The following is a 17,475-nucleotide window of genomic DNA, read 5'->3' on the forward strand; positions in this document are numbered from 1 at the left end:
TACTGCCACCTACTGGCTGGATGTGCAAACTGCCGCTGGGGGCTAAATTGACATTGTCATCGTAAAATGAAATAAAGTTGTTTGTGATTGAAGGACGTAAATAGAAATTATAAGATTAATGCTTTTCATTTGTACTTACAGTGGATATAAAAAGTCTACACACCCTTGTGAAAATGCCATAGGTTTATGATATCGAATATGAGGCCGATATAAATCCAGGGAACACTTTTTCCACCATTTATGTGATTTACAAATTTACACCCTGTTCAGCTCAGAGGATTGACAACTGAACAAATGAGTTTTAAATGTGTCGTGCTGTGGACTATTGATTGATAATTGTTTCATAATGTAGAGAGATGGAGTTTAAAACGAGCTATCTAGATAACTTTCTAACTGGCTGGCTAGCTATCTCGCTAGCTACAGTATATATTAGCTATGTAGCTATCTAGCTGGCTAGCTATCTATTTGCTGTCTATTAGCTATCTAGCTGGCTGGCTAGCTATCTCGCTAGCTATCTATTAGCTATACAGGTGTCTAGCTGGCTAGCTATTTAGCTATCTATCGATTAGCTATCTAATCCTTTGACTGTAAAGTGTCCTTGAGTGTTTTGAAAGTCGCTTAGAAATTAAATGTATTGTTATTATTAGCTAGCTAGCTCACTTTCCATCTATTTGAGTTACTTCCGGGTTGAGTGAACGCTGGCGCGTGTGGTTGCCGCTGCTCACCCACAGAAAAACTTATCCTGTGACTGTAAAGTGACCTTGAGAGTTTTGAAAGGTGCTTATAAATGAAATGTATTATTATTATTATTATTATTATTATTATTATTATTATTATTATTATTATTATTATTATTATTATTATAAATGATCATTGCGGTAATACTGTTCATGCAAAAAATTCAAAGAGTCACTAGAGATGTGAGCCACTGTCTAGGGTGAGACGGAAGGGGGTATTTGAATGTCTGCTGGTTTTGGTGCGTATGGTTTGATGGCACGATGTGAAAGAGGTGGTGGGCAGGGTGGCCGGGGTGTCGGCCAGTTGAGTTTTTAAAGATGCTCCAGTCAGTGGACTGCAATCAACTATTTAATTTGTAAACCATAAATGAAACATAATTATAGATATTTTTAATGATACGTTTTTCAACATTTTCTCATATAAGTAAAAACATTTGACAAATTTAGTGTGAGAATTCAGAATACAACCAAAATGGATTGCATATCTCGAAATACGTACATGTTTTTAACAATCTGAATTTCCTCATTATATTCAGCATTTCATATATCGACGTGCCAAAGTACAAATTTAATCAAGAATCTACAAAACGCAGAAATCAAAACAAATCGACCACGCGGACTCGTCCCTCGCGTATGACGTCACGAGAATCCTCCCCCTTCCTCGAGCGTGAGTAAACGGACTCAAATAACCTTTGACGTACATTTTGTTTCAAACGCCGACAGATGAAGCGTCGACTGTAACATTTTCTTTCCTTTTTCTGTCTTTTTTTGTTTGATTTTGCGTGTTAAAAGTCGTCAAGTTATTCCTTCATATTTTTTTAAAGGGCAATGCAACTCGCGCCGCGGAAGGGGAAGGAGGCGGAAGTGAAGTCACTTTTTTGACTGAGCGTCCATGTTATTATTGTTATTTTCTTGGTCCTGCAATGAGACGACCAGCTGCTGGGGAGCCGCCGGCCTGCCGCGACGCTAGCGCCCTCCCAGGATCACCGACGACGCCAGGCAGCCTGTCACCCAGCTGGCACCACACCACCACCACCACGACGAAGAAGAAGCGGAGGAGGGCGTGAGGAGCCAGCTCACTACGGCTCGACTCGGTTCGGTTCGGCTCACCAACAGCACCACAGTTCACCGCTAGTGACACTGACTCGACGCGAAAATAAAACGGCGACAGAGACACCAACGCCGGGCGGCTCGGCTGGCGTCGACGCGGCTGGCGAGCAGAGACGCCGCAGCCATGAACGGAATCGCCAAGGGCCGCTTTGAGGTAGGACGACCGCGGTTGAACTGTGGAAGAAGGGGGACGTCAACAGCGGGGAACGCCGGAGGGCCCCAGCCGGGCGGCCACTGTCGCCTCAGATGACCGGCAACCCGGTGGGGAGGGCCGGGGTGGGTGGGCTCGGTCAGCCGTGGGTGAGCCTCATCGATTTAGCTTGTCAACAGTCACCATTTGTGTCGTTTGTTATACTTTTACACTCGTGTTATGGGTTTGACACACAATTGTTGCAAGATAATAATAATAATAATAATTCCATACATGTTACCTTTCAGAAATCATAAATAATAATAAAACATAAATAGACATTAATAAATAAATACATTTATAAATAACGATAATACAAAAATAACCGAATAAAACACAAATAGACACAAAAATAAATAAATAAACAAACAAATAAGAAATATGTAACTAACAATAAATACAAAAGGAAATAAATTAATAAAACAAAAATACACATAAATAAATATATGCATAATATATTAATATATAAATAAACACATAAATGTAATAATAACAATAACACCGTACATGTGACCTAGGTGCTTTTTCTCTGTGATAATCTTACCTAGTTCCTCATCAATTGTGTTCTGTTTAGCTGGCTTGATAGCTTTTTGCATCAAGTGTCCAGATGGCTTGTGCGGGTTGTTTGTGGAACCTGATTGATGGGATATTTTAACCTTGCAGTCTACACTCTGCCTTTGAACTATCAAAGTTGAAAATCTCATCTTCATCTTAATCATCATCTTTAATGTTTAACCCCCCCCCCCTCACTGCTGAATTCTTGACCAATCACGTGGCTTTAACCGAATACTGGGGGCGCGGAATAGAGGACAAAAACAGTCACCTGCCATTTTGTTGTTAGAAAAACGGGCTCACATTTAGCAAAATCAATGACCATTGCATGGTTACGCGAATTAGCATACATTATTAAGCACTAAAATCAGAATCAGCTGAAAAGATAAAAACAAAGTATTCTAAGCATAATAGAAATGAAATGAAATAGAAAACCTATTCCATTTCTTGTCTGGTTTGTCAACACCTTTTTTTCTATCCTTTGTGGCTAATTCGCTTTTAGCCCTCATGCTAATCCAACTAGCGATGGAGCGATTTGTAACCCACAACATTAGCCCAGTGTCATGCTTCTCTATCTGTGACATCATTTGTGCATTGCTGACATTCTCAAAGGCGAGATGCTACTTGACGGTCTCCCGGAATTCGCTCGTTAGGGGTGACACAAACAAGTGTTTGTGTGCGACGGGCAATTTATATGCCTTTTATACGGAATGTAATGAAAGCGGGATATTGTCACAAGTTTCACACTGTGACCAGGCAGCTCGTTGACTCTTGTCTGTTGTCTGATTGAGAGGGAAGAAATGTCATTTGTGCTTTATTTATGTTGCACATGTAACATATTTGACAATAAAATCAGGGCCTTAAAGGACAAGCGACACCATTTTTTGGTTTCCTAACTGACATCAGAAAAACGTTTTATAGCATCTAAAATACCCAAAACATGCAGGCTGACATTTTCAGTCAAATGCAAAACACTGATAAAAATGAGTTAAAGTGTCCCAAAACTACTTCAAAATGACCCCGGAAATGGCGAGTTTCAGAAGGTCCCGCCCCCTTTGTTCGTGACGTCACGCCAGGATGTCTTTGCCTTGCTTGAGAATCAAAACAATGGCTTCAGATTCGGAGAAGATGGGTGAGAATATCAGTGGGGACTGATATACTCTGCATGCCAACCTGCCTTTTCGATGCTATTACCGTTCTAAAAGTTTCCAAAGGTGATAAATTACCTTTGTGCCGTTTAAACAAACCGACGAAGAACAGGAACTCCCTGCTTGGGAATGTCACTCGGCTGGCACTGGAAACGGAAAGTCGTATGTCGCCTGAGTGCTCCTCTTGGAAGCTAGTTTGATCAATTCAATTCTTTTCAGCTGTTTAACGTCATAAACTTGTGGTATTTTCCCGACATTTTTGTTTTGACACAAAGTCAAAAATAAACGTTTTTGAGCTGTCGGGACCTTTTTTGCTGTGCTCTGTGTAAAACTCCATCTTTTGAGGGTTCGCTTAAGACTCGTGCTGAATATTCAGGAAGTCTTGTTTTTGAGTTGGTGACGATTCCTGACGTGACGTCACTGAGAGAACGCGTGTTAGTGATGCTATGGAAAACAATCACATGATGATCATATTCAGAGAAAATGAAGATTATGACGAGCGTATGTCTTCGTTGTGTGTGTGTGTGTGTATACAGGTGTTCTGCAACAGCGATGACGCCACCATTAACAAGAAGCTCCCAAAAGAGCTCCTGCTCAGGTGAGATGATGACAATAGCATTTCACCATAACACAAATGCACACAACTGGAGTAACTTCACATACAGAATGTGGAAGGGTTTTTTTTTCAGGCTGTTATTTTTAAAATTGTGTGTCTTTGTTTTCGACAGATATAGCCCATTTTTCATATTGATGGATCATACAGTGATACCTTGGCTTATGAACTTAATTGGTTCCCACACAGAGTGTGTAAGGCGAAAAGTGTGTATCCCAAAAATTAATTTCCCATAGGAAACCATTAAAATGAGAATAATCCGTTCCTAGGTCCCCATAAAACATAATTTTCTAATTTTCTAAGCCTTAAAACTCTACAAAATATACCTTATTTTATGTATAATAAATGTTCTGTGGTATTATAATTAAAGAAATAAACTGTACTGTATAATAAAGTCATTTTATTGACCTTTGTGATGGTCGTTGATAGCTTGATGGAATGGAGTGGGCGTTTTCATCAGCATTAAACACTTGATGAGGAACATAGCCTTCTTCTTTCACCATCTTGAGGAATGATCCCTTGTCGGTGCTTTCTATGTTCTGTTTAGCTGGGTTGATAGCTTTTTGCATCAAGTGTACAGATGGCTTGTGCGGGTTGTTTGTGAAGCCTGATTGATGGGATATTTTAACCTTGCAGTCTACACTCTGCCTTTGAGCTATCAAAGTTAAAACTCTCTTTATGTCGTCTGCCTGTCTCTTTAATGTTTAAACCACCTCCCCTCACTGCTGCGTTCTTGACCAATCATGTGGCTTTAACCGCAGACTGGGGGCGGGGAATAGAGGACCAAAACAGACGGCTGCCATTTTGTTGTTAGAAAAACGGGCTCGTTCGCGAACGACACATCACTCATTGTGGCAGCTCCGTGTGTATCCCGAAAAATAGTTCGTATGCCAAGGTAAAATGTTCATAAATCTAACATTCGTAAACCGAAAAGTTCGTAAGCCAAGGGGTTCGTAAACCGAGGTATGTCAACATTTTCATCCCCCTTGTGTGTCAGGCTTTATGTGCCAAAGCTGCAGGCCTCCCAAAATGTGAACTTGCTGTGTGTGTGTGTGTGTGCGTGTGTGTGTGTGTGTGTGTGTGTGTGTGTGTGTATGCGTGTGCTATAAATAGCTCGTCTCCACTGGTGGGGAAGTCCGCAGTGCTGTTGCTGCGACCCCCCCCCCAACACCAGCATACCAGGGCAACAATGGTATCACGTTATGCAACGTTAGCGTCACCCTGTCTTGCCTCTTATAAGTGAACACGCCAGAATCAGGGAACGTCCAGTCGAGGTGGTCATAAGTTGTCCTTGGTTAACCTCGTCAAGATTTTCCTGTTATTGTTTTTTAAAAGGCGGTCAGAGTGTCGTGGTTCCATTCCTTGAAAAAAAGACAAAAAAAAAACCTCCCTATGTTCAATATATCTATAGATTAACAAGCAAATAACTAAATACATAAATGAAGACATAAATAACTACAAAAATAAATATAAATAAAACAAATAGACACAAAAATAAATACATGAATAAATACATAAATAAATAGATACATAGTTATATAGATACATCGATAAATAAATAAATACAAAAATAAATAAATATAGCCAAATTAATAGACAAAAATACATAAATGAATACATACATAAATAAACAAATAAACTTAAATAGATAAATAAATACATACTTGAATACAAAAATAAATACATCAATAAAACATAAATGGACACAAAATAAATAAACAAATACATTAATAAATGAATACATACATAAGCAAATGCGCGCATAAATAAATAATTAAATCAATAAATAGAAAAATAAATAAAACATGAATCGACACAAAATAAATATGTAAATAAAAAATAATTACAAAATAAATAAAACAAAAAGACACACATAAATAAATAAGTAAATAAATACATACATAAATAAATATATAACTGAACAAATAGACACATAAATAAATAAATAAATAAATAAATAAATAAATAAATAAATATCCGGAAATTAAATGCAACATTTTCAAAACAAAACAGTGTAAACTCGCATGCATGGTCTAAAAAAATATATTTAAAAACCAACTGAACAAAAACATAACATTTTACAAATGAATTTGGTTCATTGAGTTGTTATTAACTTGTTTTACGACTACATAAACATTGCAGTGTCTCAATAGGGCGTGTCATCCTAACAAGTCCAGTAAGATACATAATGACATCGCAGCTCTTCTTTGCGCTCATCAGTACAGCACTTATCAATGGTTTTTCCGCAGAGGATTTGAGTTGATTTGAACCACTGCGAAAACACCAGACGAAAACACAAAACGCTTCACCTCTCATAACGACTCCCATGCGGTTTATTTTGCAACTGACTCAGCATCCATCCAAATTCATGTCTGGCCCGAGTCTCCATGGCAACCGTCTCTCCGCTCAACGGCGAGCTTCCGTTTGAGTACAGCCACGCTTGAAGGAGCGGGTGTTTGTCAACAAAGGCGGCGTTACACTCCATTAAAATTGTCTTTTCGTTGCCTGCTGGGGAAAAAAAAGAAAGGCGGAGAGGTAGCGGATTGAAGTGGAATTTAAAGAGCGCTCGATTAAAGGCGTGGTAAGAAAAAAAACTGTTTTTTACCAATTCAAAATCAAGAATTTTGCTGTACTTACACATGTCCTGACATGCCCTGCTCAGGCGGTCCTCAGGGTCCTAAAGCTAGACCGCTAGGATTCTTCACATTCCTTCCTGTTTGCTTCTTTCTTATACAGTAAATCTCGTTATATCGATATCGGTTATATCGATAGTACCGCTTATTACGATACTATTTCTATGAACGCAAGGAGAAAATTACATGCCCGCAGGATCGGTTATATCGATAGTCCCGGTTATATCGATATTTTTTCCGACTCCCGAGAATAGCGATATAACGAGACTTTACTGTACTTGTGTTTCCTTGGCTAATTTGTGTGTGTGTGTGTGTTTCTATGACTAGTCTTGTTAGTACCACTAACATTTTATATCATACGTAGTGAGGACATTTTTGACAAGTGACGACCTTTGGCCGGTCCTCACAAGTATTTCATTCTAAAGGCTTCTAGAGGGTCTATATATGCATCTGTTAAAGTTTCAGCGAGGTCCTCACAAATTCACCCAAAATGATTTTTTGGTGTGTATTTTCATTTCACTTAGATGCACACGCTTTTTACTCACTGTGTGTGTTTATGTGTGTGTGTGTGTGTGCGCGCGTGGTTAGTGAGAGTAAAAAGTTCATACCACAAAAAGTCAAACGATATTTTCACCAAATTCACTATAGGGGTGAGGACTTTGAATGTAGCCGTTTCAGTTTCAAGTCCACTTTTTAATTTCTTTGTTTTCAGAGAAGTTGAAGTGGGAAATGGGGTGACATTTAGTGTTCAAATGTAACACTAGTTCCTCTCTAAACTTATCAGCAACTGTGGTCGTCACTCCTTATCTGGAGTTATCCGGACCTCACAAAGCCATTGAAACAGGAATGTGTGTGTGCGTGTGTGTGTGTGTGATTGTATGTTGCTCTCCGAGATTACTCATTGGAAGATTAATGGATTGAACTGACCCAGTAGCCGAGCTCTAGCATGGTCCCGTAAGGGGGAAGGGCGAAGGGGTATTTCCCCCCCCCCCCCCCCCGTATTACGAGGTTGAGTGCGAGCGCCTCGACTCAACCCACTTGTTCTTTCTTTTTAGCATCCCTATTAACCCTTTCATGCACAAATAATGATAAAATGCTAAAACGTCCTTTAGAGTAACCGGCGTCCATGAAGAGGGGTCAAATTTAGTGTGTTATAAATGTAGGGGGTGGGGCAACCTTGGCGGGCATTCTTTATAAATTAAATAATTTACAGCGCGACATTCTGTGTTTCACATGGGGATTTTTATTTTAATTTCGGCTGTTTTAAGCATGTGTATGGGTTCATTTGAATTAAAGCATATCCGAAAAACGTTTACACAAAATTGTCCACAATGCCAAACTAAAATGAATGGTCTTTTTTTTTTTTTTTTACATTTCCTGTGCAGAATATTCTCTTATCTGGACGTGGTCACCCTGTGTCGGTGTGCCCAAGTCTCCAAGGTAAGCTTGACTGCAAGGTTCGACCTTCTCGCCATCTGCTGGCCATGTTTGGAGATTTTTTTTCACCAGATACAGTACAGTGAGACCTCAACTTACAAACTTAATTGGTTCCCAGAGAGAGTGTGTAAGGCGAAAAGTGTGTATCTAAAAAAAAATTCCCATAGGAAACCATTAAAATGGGAATAATCCGTTTACGGGTTTCCATAAAATATACTTTTCAACTAAATAAGCCATAAAACTACACACAACATACCTTATTCTATGTATAATAAATGTGCTATTGTATCGTAATGAAAGAAATACACTGCATTGTATCATAAAGTCACTTTATTTACATTTGTGATGGTCATTGATGCTTGATGGAATGGCATTGGAGGTCGAAGGTCAAAGGGAATTGCTGTTTGGAAAGAGAGGCACATTACATGAGGACTGTAATTGTGCTGTAAAATAAAGTTTTATTTACCTTTTTGATGGTCGTTGATGGCTTATGGAAGGAGAGTCACCTTCCATAAGGACTGTTGCTAACTTAACCTCTGGTGCTGTTCGGTCGTGTGCTTCCGCCGAAGATCACTCCGCCAGCCGCCAGGGTGTGTATTATGAAAATAGTGCTTATTATATAATTATTATAATTATATTATAAGGTTTAATTTTCAGAAATTTGAAGTTTGTAAGATAAGGTGTTTGTAAGTTGAGGTCTCACTGTATTGTCCTTTTGTTTTTTTCTTAAGGCCTGGAACGTTCTGGCTCTGGATGGGAGTAACTGGCAGAAGATTGATCTGTTTAACTTCCAAACAGACATTGAGGTGAGAAATAAGAGTGAGATTTGAAAGCGGATGTTGCAGTTCATCCTTTTTAATTTTTTTTATATATTTTTGTATCTATTTATTTTTCTGCTTCCAGGGCCGTGTGGTGGAGAACATCTCCAAGCGGTGCGGAGGCTTCTTGAGGCAGCTCAGCTTGCGAGGATGCTTGAGCGTGGGTGATGCATCCATGAAGTGAGACCCACTCCAGTTTGCCACCACAAAAATACCCAAATTAAAATCATTTTTGGGGGATTTTTTTTTCTCCACGTTTTGGCATATTCCAATGATCCCAATGTTATCCTGTGGCCGTAGGACTTTTGCACAGAACTGTCGTAACATTGAAGTGTTGAACCTGAATGGCTGCACGAAGATCACGGACAGTACCTGCCTAAGCCTCAGCAAGTTTTGCTCCAAGCTCAAGCAACTGGACCTCACCTCCTGCGTGTCTGTGACCAACCATTCCCTCAAGGCCCTTGGGTACAGCATTTTAATTTAATTTAATTTAATTTAATTTAATTTAATTTAATTTAATTTTCAATGTTTCGCAATTTAAAATTTTCGAATTTCTATTTTCTGTTTTGACTTTTTTAACGTTTGAATTTTTTATGTTTGATCATTTTAATTTGGTTATGTTAATTGTTTTAATTATTAATGTATTTTATTTTTAAAATTTTGTAATTACTGTAATTTTTAACATTTAACATTTATTTGATATATGATATTTGACATTGGACATTTAATATTTGATATTTAATATTTGATATTTTATATTTAATATGTAATATTGAATATTTAATATTTTTATAGTATTTTTATAATATTTGTATATTATTTGTATATTATTTTTATATTATTTGTTATATATTATTTTTTATTTATTATTATATTATTTTATTTGTTATTTCTTATATTGCATATTTTATTAGTTATTTTATTGTATGTATTTATCTATTTATTATTTTATTAGTTGGTTAGTTAGTTGTTTTTAATTTATGTATTACTCCATGTATTTATTTTCTTATTTGTTTGTTTATTTATGTGGAGATGCTAATTAAAAGGACATATTTTTTAAGTCTTTTTTTTTTTTGCTGATTTTTCGCACAATTTATCATTAAATATCAAGGAACCAAAAATATGGTTCAATTATTGTTACTATATTCCATCAAGCATGCACGTGACCCTCCTAAGGATAAGCATCTCAGATAATAATGGCTGAATGCATGTCTCCATGTTTCAGCGATGGCTGCCGAATGCTGGAGACGTTGAACCTGTCCTGGTGCGACCAGATCACACGCGACGGCATCGACGCCCTCTCCCGAGGCTGCGCCGCTTTACAGGCGCTGTTCCTCAGAGGCTGCACGCAGGTACGCCCAAATGAGATTGGAACAATGATGGACGCTTCATCATTTCTCCACTGCCAGACTAATAAAGGCTAAGCCAATCCAATTAGCATTAGCAGTGTTATTAGCACTATTCTTCTTCTTCTTCTTCTTCTTATTATTATTATTATTAGTAGTAGTAGTAATATTATTCCTATTTATGTTTCCCCTTCAGCTGGATGATGGCGCCTTGAAACACTTGCAGAAGCACTGTCAAGAGCTCACCACCATCAACATGCAGTCGTGCACGGTAATATAAATAACTAATAACTAAGTAAATAAACAAATAACTAAATAATATATAAAGAGAATAAATGAATAAATGAATGAATGAATGAATGAGTAGGTTAATAAACAGATAAACGGGTAAATAAAAAAATTAATAGACAGGTAAATAAATAGCTAAATATTAAACACATAAATAATGAATGAGTGAATGAATGAATGAATGAATGAATGAATAAATAAATAAATAAATAAACGAAGGAATGAATAAATGAATACATAGTAAATAAACAGAATACATGAATATATGAATGAATGAATGAATGAATGAATAAATAGGTAAATGAACAGATAAATGGGTAAATAAAAAAAGTAGATAGACAGATAAATAAATTGTTAAATATTAAATAAAGAGACAAAGAATGAGTGAGTAAATAAATAAATAGATCAATGGATGGATGAATGAATGAATGAATGAATGAATGAATAAATAGGTAAATGAACAGATAAATGGGTAAATAAAAAAGTAGATAGACAGATAAATAAATTGTTAAATATTAAATAAAGAGAGAAAGAATGAGTGAGTAAATAAATAGATCAATGGATGGATGAATGAATGAATAAATGAATGAATAAATAAATAAATAAATAATAGACAGGTAAATAAATAGCTAAATATTAAACAAATAAATGATAAATGAGCGCATAAATAAATATATTAATAAATACATAAATAATAAATAAATAAACACACACACAAACCAATAAATAAATAATAAATAAATAAATAAATAAATAAATAAATAAAAATGAGGGAAGAAAAAGAAACAAACATTTCACTTAAATCGTGACATTAATGTCAAATTGTTTATTATTTATTGTTTATTTGTACTCATATATTGCCATGTTTTTTAACATTTTGCAAATAAATCTAAAATGTTCAATTTTTGGGGGGTAAATAAATGGATGGATGGATATAGATATTTTTTTTTAAAAAGGGGTAAGAGTGAAGCAGCACATTGTTAACCGTGTCCACATAATATGTAGCAAATGACAGATGAGGGCCTGGTGAGTCTGTGCCGAGGATGCCACAAACTGCAGATCGTCTGCGTGTCCGGATGCGGCAACATCACCGACGCCTCCCTCACCGCACTGGGACTCAACTGTCCACGACTCAAGTAATCCAAAAAGAAACGCATGCGAGGAATGTATGTCGGAGAAGTCAAAATGTGCTTCAATAGCACGAGAGGAGAAATAAAAATACAACAAGAACATTTTATATTGAATTTAATCACTGAAGTGTCGTGGTGTTAGCATAATGCTAACATGTCGAAAGACAATACAGCCGTTTAAGTTTGCCCTGTGTGCTTGTTAGGATCCTCGAAGCCGCGCGATGCTCCCACGTGACCGACGCTGGCTTCACCGTGCTGGCCAGGGTGAGTTCTCTCAATGATTTTGACTCCAACCAAATTGACAAAATGGCAGCCGACTGTTTTTGTCCTCTATTCCCCGCCTCCAGTCTTCGGTTAAAGCCACGTGATTGGTCAAGAACGCAGCAGTGAGGGGGGGGGGGGGGGGGTTAAACATTAAAGAGACAGGCAGACGACAGTGAGAGAGTTTCAACTTTGATAGGCAGAGTGTAGACTGCAAGGTTAAAAAATCCTATCAATCAAACAACCCGCACAAGCCATCTGTACAATTCATCCAAAAAGGGATCATTCCTCAAGATGGTGAAAGAAGACGGTTACGTTGCTCATCAAGTGTTTAATGCTGAGGAAACAGGCCACTCCATTCCATCAAGCCATCAATGACCATCACAAAGGTAAATAAAACCACTTTATTATAGAGTACAGTTTATTTCTTTCATTATAATACCATAGCACATTTATTATACATAAAATAAGGTATATTTGTGTAGTTTTAAGGCTTAGAAAGTAGAAAATTATGTTTTATGGGGACCTGGGAATGGATTATTCCCATTTTAATGGTTTCCTATGGGAAATTATTTTTTGGGATACACACTTTTCGCCTTACACTGTCTGGGAAGCAATTAAGTTCGTAAGCCAAGGTATCACTGTATTTCTATTTGTTTGTCTTCGCAGAACTGCCACGGGCTTGAAAAAATGGACTTAGAAGAATGTATTTTGGTAAGATCATTTAAAAAGTTGATGATATTAGTCACGAAGATTTTTTCGCTTTTTGTGACTTTTCTCCACCGTGGAAATTTCTGGCCCGTGTGGCTGCCGCTGCTCAACCTAGCTATCTAGCTAGCTACCTAGTTGCTATCTGGATGGCTATCTAGCTATTTGTCTGGCTATCTAGCTGGCTGGATATTAGCTATATATTAGCTAGCTTTCTATGTATTTGCGTTACTTCCGGGTTGAATGAACGCTGCCGCGTGTGGCTGCCGCTGTTCAACCTAGCTATCTGGCTAGCTAGCTAGCTAGCTGCCTAGCTAGCTATTTGCTATCTGACTAGCTACCTATCTAGCTATCTATTTGCTATCTATTATCTGTTTAGCTGGCTATATATTGACTATCTAGCTAGCTATTAGCTAGCTATTTGGCTAGCTCACCCATAGAAAAACTTATCCTGTGACTGTAAAGTGACCTTGAGGGTTTTGAAAGGTATTTTTTAATACATTTCGGAATCCTCAATTATTATTATTTTTTAATTTTGTCCTTCTGTAGGTGACAGACAACACTTTGGTTCAGCTGTCCATCCATTGCCCCCGTTTGCAAGCTTTGGTAAACTTTCTTCTTACGTCCCCAACCTACTTTTAAATCACCACTTTTCTTTGAAAAGCGTGTCTATCTGCATCTTTTGCCCGTCGTGCAGTCGCTGTCTCACTGCGAGCTGATTACGGACGACGGCATCCGGGCGTTGAGCGTGAGCGCGTGCGGCCAAGACCGTCTAAGTGTGGTGGAGCTGGACAATTGTCCGCTCATTACCGACGTCACTCTGGAACACCTGAAGAGCTGCCATCGCCTGGAACGCATCGAGCTTTACGACTGCCAGCAAGTCACCCGGGCTGGCATCAAACGCATACGGGTAATCGTTGTTTGTTTTTTTTTTTTTTTGATAAAACACAGATGAGATAAAATATCAGATTAAACAGATTAAAATATCTGGAAAATACTATTCCGCCCCCACCAACCATAAATACATAAATCTAATATTTTAGATTTATTTGCAAAATGTTGAAATATTGTGTGAGTACAAATAAAGAACAATTTGACATTAATAAATTTAATATTTTTTTATTATTTATTTATTGACTCATGTATTCTGTAATTTATTATTTTATTTTAAAATGTATTTATTCCAATAATTTATGTATTTATTCACCTATTTTATGAATTATTTTGCCCATGAATTCCATTTGGCTAAGATGTAAAATTGTAAAGGTTTCACTAGGTGGCAGCAAACATCCACAAAGATGTCGCCATTTTTTTGTATTTACATTATAAAATAATAATAATAGTAATAGCAATAATAGTAATAGTAGTAATAATAATAATAATATATTTCATTTATAAGCGCCTTTCAAAACTCTCAAGGTCACTTCACAGTCACAGGATCAAGTTTTTCTGTGGGTGAGCAGCGGCAGCCACATGCGCCAGCGTTCACTCAACCCCGAAGTAACTCAAATAGATAGAAAGCTAGCTAGCTAGTGGATAGCAAATAAATACCTAATAGATAGCCAAAAAGCCAGTTTACAGCCAGTCGGCTAATAGCTAGCCAGGTAGCTAAAAGTTAGCCAAATAATAATAATAATAATAAGCCCCAAGAGTGGCTGCCTTTCCAGCAGCTCCTGTATTTTGTTTTTCTACTTCTTTCTTTCCTTTCCTCTTCCTTTTATAACTTTTATGCTGTGTTACTTCCGGGTAGAGTGAATGCTGGCGCGAATGGCTGCCGCAGCTCACCCGCACGAAACAAATAAAAAAAACAAATTCTTCTCCCATGACTGTAAAGTGTCCTGGAGTTTTGAAAGGCGCTTTGAAATTAAATGTATTATTTTTATTATTATTATTATTATTATTAGTATTATTATTATTATTATTATTATTATTATTAGTATTATTATTATTATTGAAGTAAAAAAAAACGAAATAACAATACTTATAAGTGCCTTTCAAATACACGATAAGATGAGATAAGATAAGATAAGATAAGAAAACATGTCTCACAATGAAGAAATTCCGAATTCACACTAGCAAAATTCCGAAAGGCAGAAAAAAAGACAAAGTAGAAGAACAAAATATAGGAGCTGCAGTAAAGGCAGCCCCTCTCATGATACCAATGACTGTCCAAAAAAAAAGTCTTTTCTCAGCCTACATTAACAAGTTTGTTTACGCAGGCCCATCTTCCCGAGATCAAGGTCCATGCCTATTTTGCCCCCGTCACGCCCCCTCCCTCGGTGCACGGCGGCGGGCAACGTCTATGTCGCTGCTGCATCATCCTCTGACAGTGGAGGGCCAGGGGAGGCCACCTCTGCCTGCAGGTGCTGCTGCTTTGAGAAACACCGAGAAGGTTGAGATGGAAGGTGAGAAACTAAAAGGGGGCGGGGGTAGGAGAAGGAGAGGAGGGGCTGGACCCACTCATCTGCTTCCTGGTCCTACCTGGACCCTTTTCTTGTGGTTTTTGTCATCCTATCCCTTTCGCACATCACGCATCCAAGATGGACGATCATATCACGCCATGGAGGAAAGTAAGACCAGCATTTTACAGAGAAGACATTCAAAACATTTTATTTTTTTTTTTTTTGCTTACCCATAATGGTTCTTCTTGTCCCTCCTTCCGCTCCGCTGTGTAAAGGAAAAACATTATTTTTAGCATCACGGCAACACGTTTGCATTGGTAGCTTGCCTTCCTTTAATGCTACCGACATTTTACAAGCGACAACCCATTTTGACAATCGCGCACCATGTTGTGGGGGGAAAAAAACACTTAAAGGACAACCGACACCGTTTTTTGGTTTTGTTTCTTAACTGCCATCAAAAAAAAAACATTTTATAGCATCTAAAATACCCAAAACACGCAAGATGCTATTTTTTAGTCAAATGCAAAACACTAATAAAAATGAAAACTTAAAATGTCCAAAAACGACTTCAAAATGAAACCGGAAATGGCCAGTTTCAGAAGGTCCCGCCCCCTTGTTCGTGACGTCACGTCACGACGTCTTGCCTTGCTGGAGAATCAAAACAATGGCTTCAGATTCGGAAAAGATGCTTTCTTGTTACTCATCCAGTTATGAATATGATTCAAATAGTTCTGAAGAAGAAAGCATACATGTTTGTAATCGATTAAAGAATTTATTCCGTGTCATTTTGAGGCATCAGGGGTAGGAAATGTCGCACCCAAAAAAGGCAGAAAATGGCGACAAAGCCATGTAAGGAATTAATCAGGCCGTTTCCACAGGCTGATTAATTCCTTACATGGAGCTTTGTCACCCTTTTCTGTCTCTTTTTGGTCTTACACAAAGTTTTCAGACCAAACAAGTACAGCAAAATGCATTGACGTGATGGAAGGACTGCTACAATGTGTCCTTTTTTCGGTCAGGGGCGTTCCTTCAGTGACGTAGGGTGAGGACCCGTCACCAACTCAACAACAAGACTTCCGGAATATTCAGCGCCAGTCTTAAAACGTAAAATATAGCTATATGCGGTGGAATCTTTGTAAAATACGCTCAGTAGAAAGTCATTTGAAGTGATTTTACAAATGATGGACACAACTTGCCCAGAGGCGTCGGTTGTCCTTTAAGCATTTTACCCATTCAACGACGGGACTCAATAATTTTGGGGAGGGGAAAAAAAATCCAGCAGGATTATTTGTGGATTGCACAATAAAAAAAAACGATTACAAAAAAAAAAAAGATGAACTGGCTTCCGTCTCCTTGGAAAAGCTCTTTTAACAGTTTTATGTTTGAGAAATAAACAGATGGATAAATAAAGTTCAACCAGAGGAAGGAAACACATGTTGGTTTTTGTCGGGTTGATTTTTATTTTGGCTTGGTCATCTACTTTTTTTACATTGAGGTAAAACGCAGAAAAATATGATATTCAAAAAATGCAAAGGCATACGCTGAAAATAGTAATACTGTATATTGGATACATTGGGGAAACATCATTGCCTACAGGACGACAACAGAAATTGCATTTAGTTTCAAAATATGTGAAAAACAACACAAATATAAAATTTGAATCAGCATTTTTGATTTTGAAAAAAACGAAATACAAAACAAATATAAAATACAAAAATAAAACAATTACTGTATTTTAAGACATTGATGACGTATAACAAAATACAGGAGCTGCTAGAAAGGCAGCCACTCTCGCGGCTTATTATTATTATTATCATCATTATTATCTGGCTATCTATTAGCTATTTATTAGCTACCTGGCTAGTTATTAGCTGTCTAGCTGACTGGCTGTAAGCTGGCTAGCTGTTGCCTATCTGGCTATCTATCAGGTATTTATTTGCTATCCAGTAGCTAGCTAGCTTTCTATCTATTTGAGTTACTTCAAGGTTGAGTGAACGCTGGTGCGTGTGGCTGCCACTGCTCACCCACAGAAAAACTTTATCCTGTGACTGTAAAGTGACCTTGAGAGTTTTGAAAGGCGCTTGCGTATTTTGCCGTATCCT

At 37.6% G+C, this 17,475-nt stretch overlaps 1 protein-coding gene across 1 annotated transcript; it reads left to right on the forward strand.

The window, feature by feature from the left end:
* Nucleotides 1–1,256: 1,256 nt before the first annotated feature.
* fbxl2 (F-box and leucine rich repeat protein 2) lies at nt 1,257–16,807 on the forward strand. Its single transcript, XM_089023869.1, has 14 exons — nt 1,257–2,001; nt 4,274–4,335; nt 8,369–8,423; nt 9,152–9,226; nt 9,324–9,418; nt 9,539–9,703; nt 10,464–10,590; nt 10,781–10,855; nt 11,878–12,008; nt 12,206–12,266; nt 12,933–12,977; nt 13,521–13,577; nt 13,669–13,881; nt 15,191–16,807. The coding sequence occupies exons 1-14, from the start codon at nt 1,972–1,974 to the stop codon at nt 15,296–15,298; spliced, it is 1,299 nt and encodes a 432-aa protein (XP_088879995.1). The 5' UTR covers nt 1,257–1,971; the 3' UTR covers nt 15,299–16,807.
* The last annotated feature ends 668 nt before the right edge of the window (nt 16,808–17,475 follow it).

Source organism: Hippocampus bargibanti, linkage group LG20, assembly GCF_051943395.1.
Source record: "Hippocampus bargibanti isolate YZ-2025 linkage group LG20, ASM5194339v1, whole genome shotgun sequence".
Taxonomy (NCBI): Eukaryota; Metazoa; Chordata; class Actinopteri; order Syngnathiformes; family Syngnathidae; genus Hippocampus; species Hippocampus bargibanti.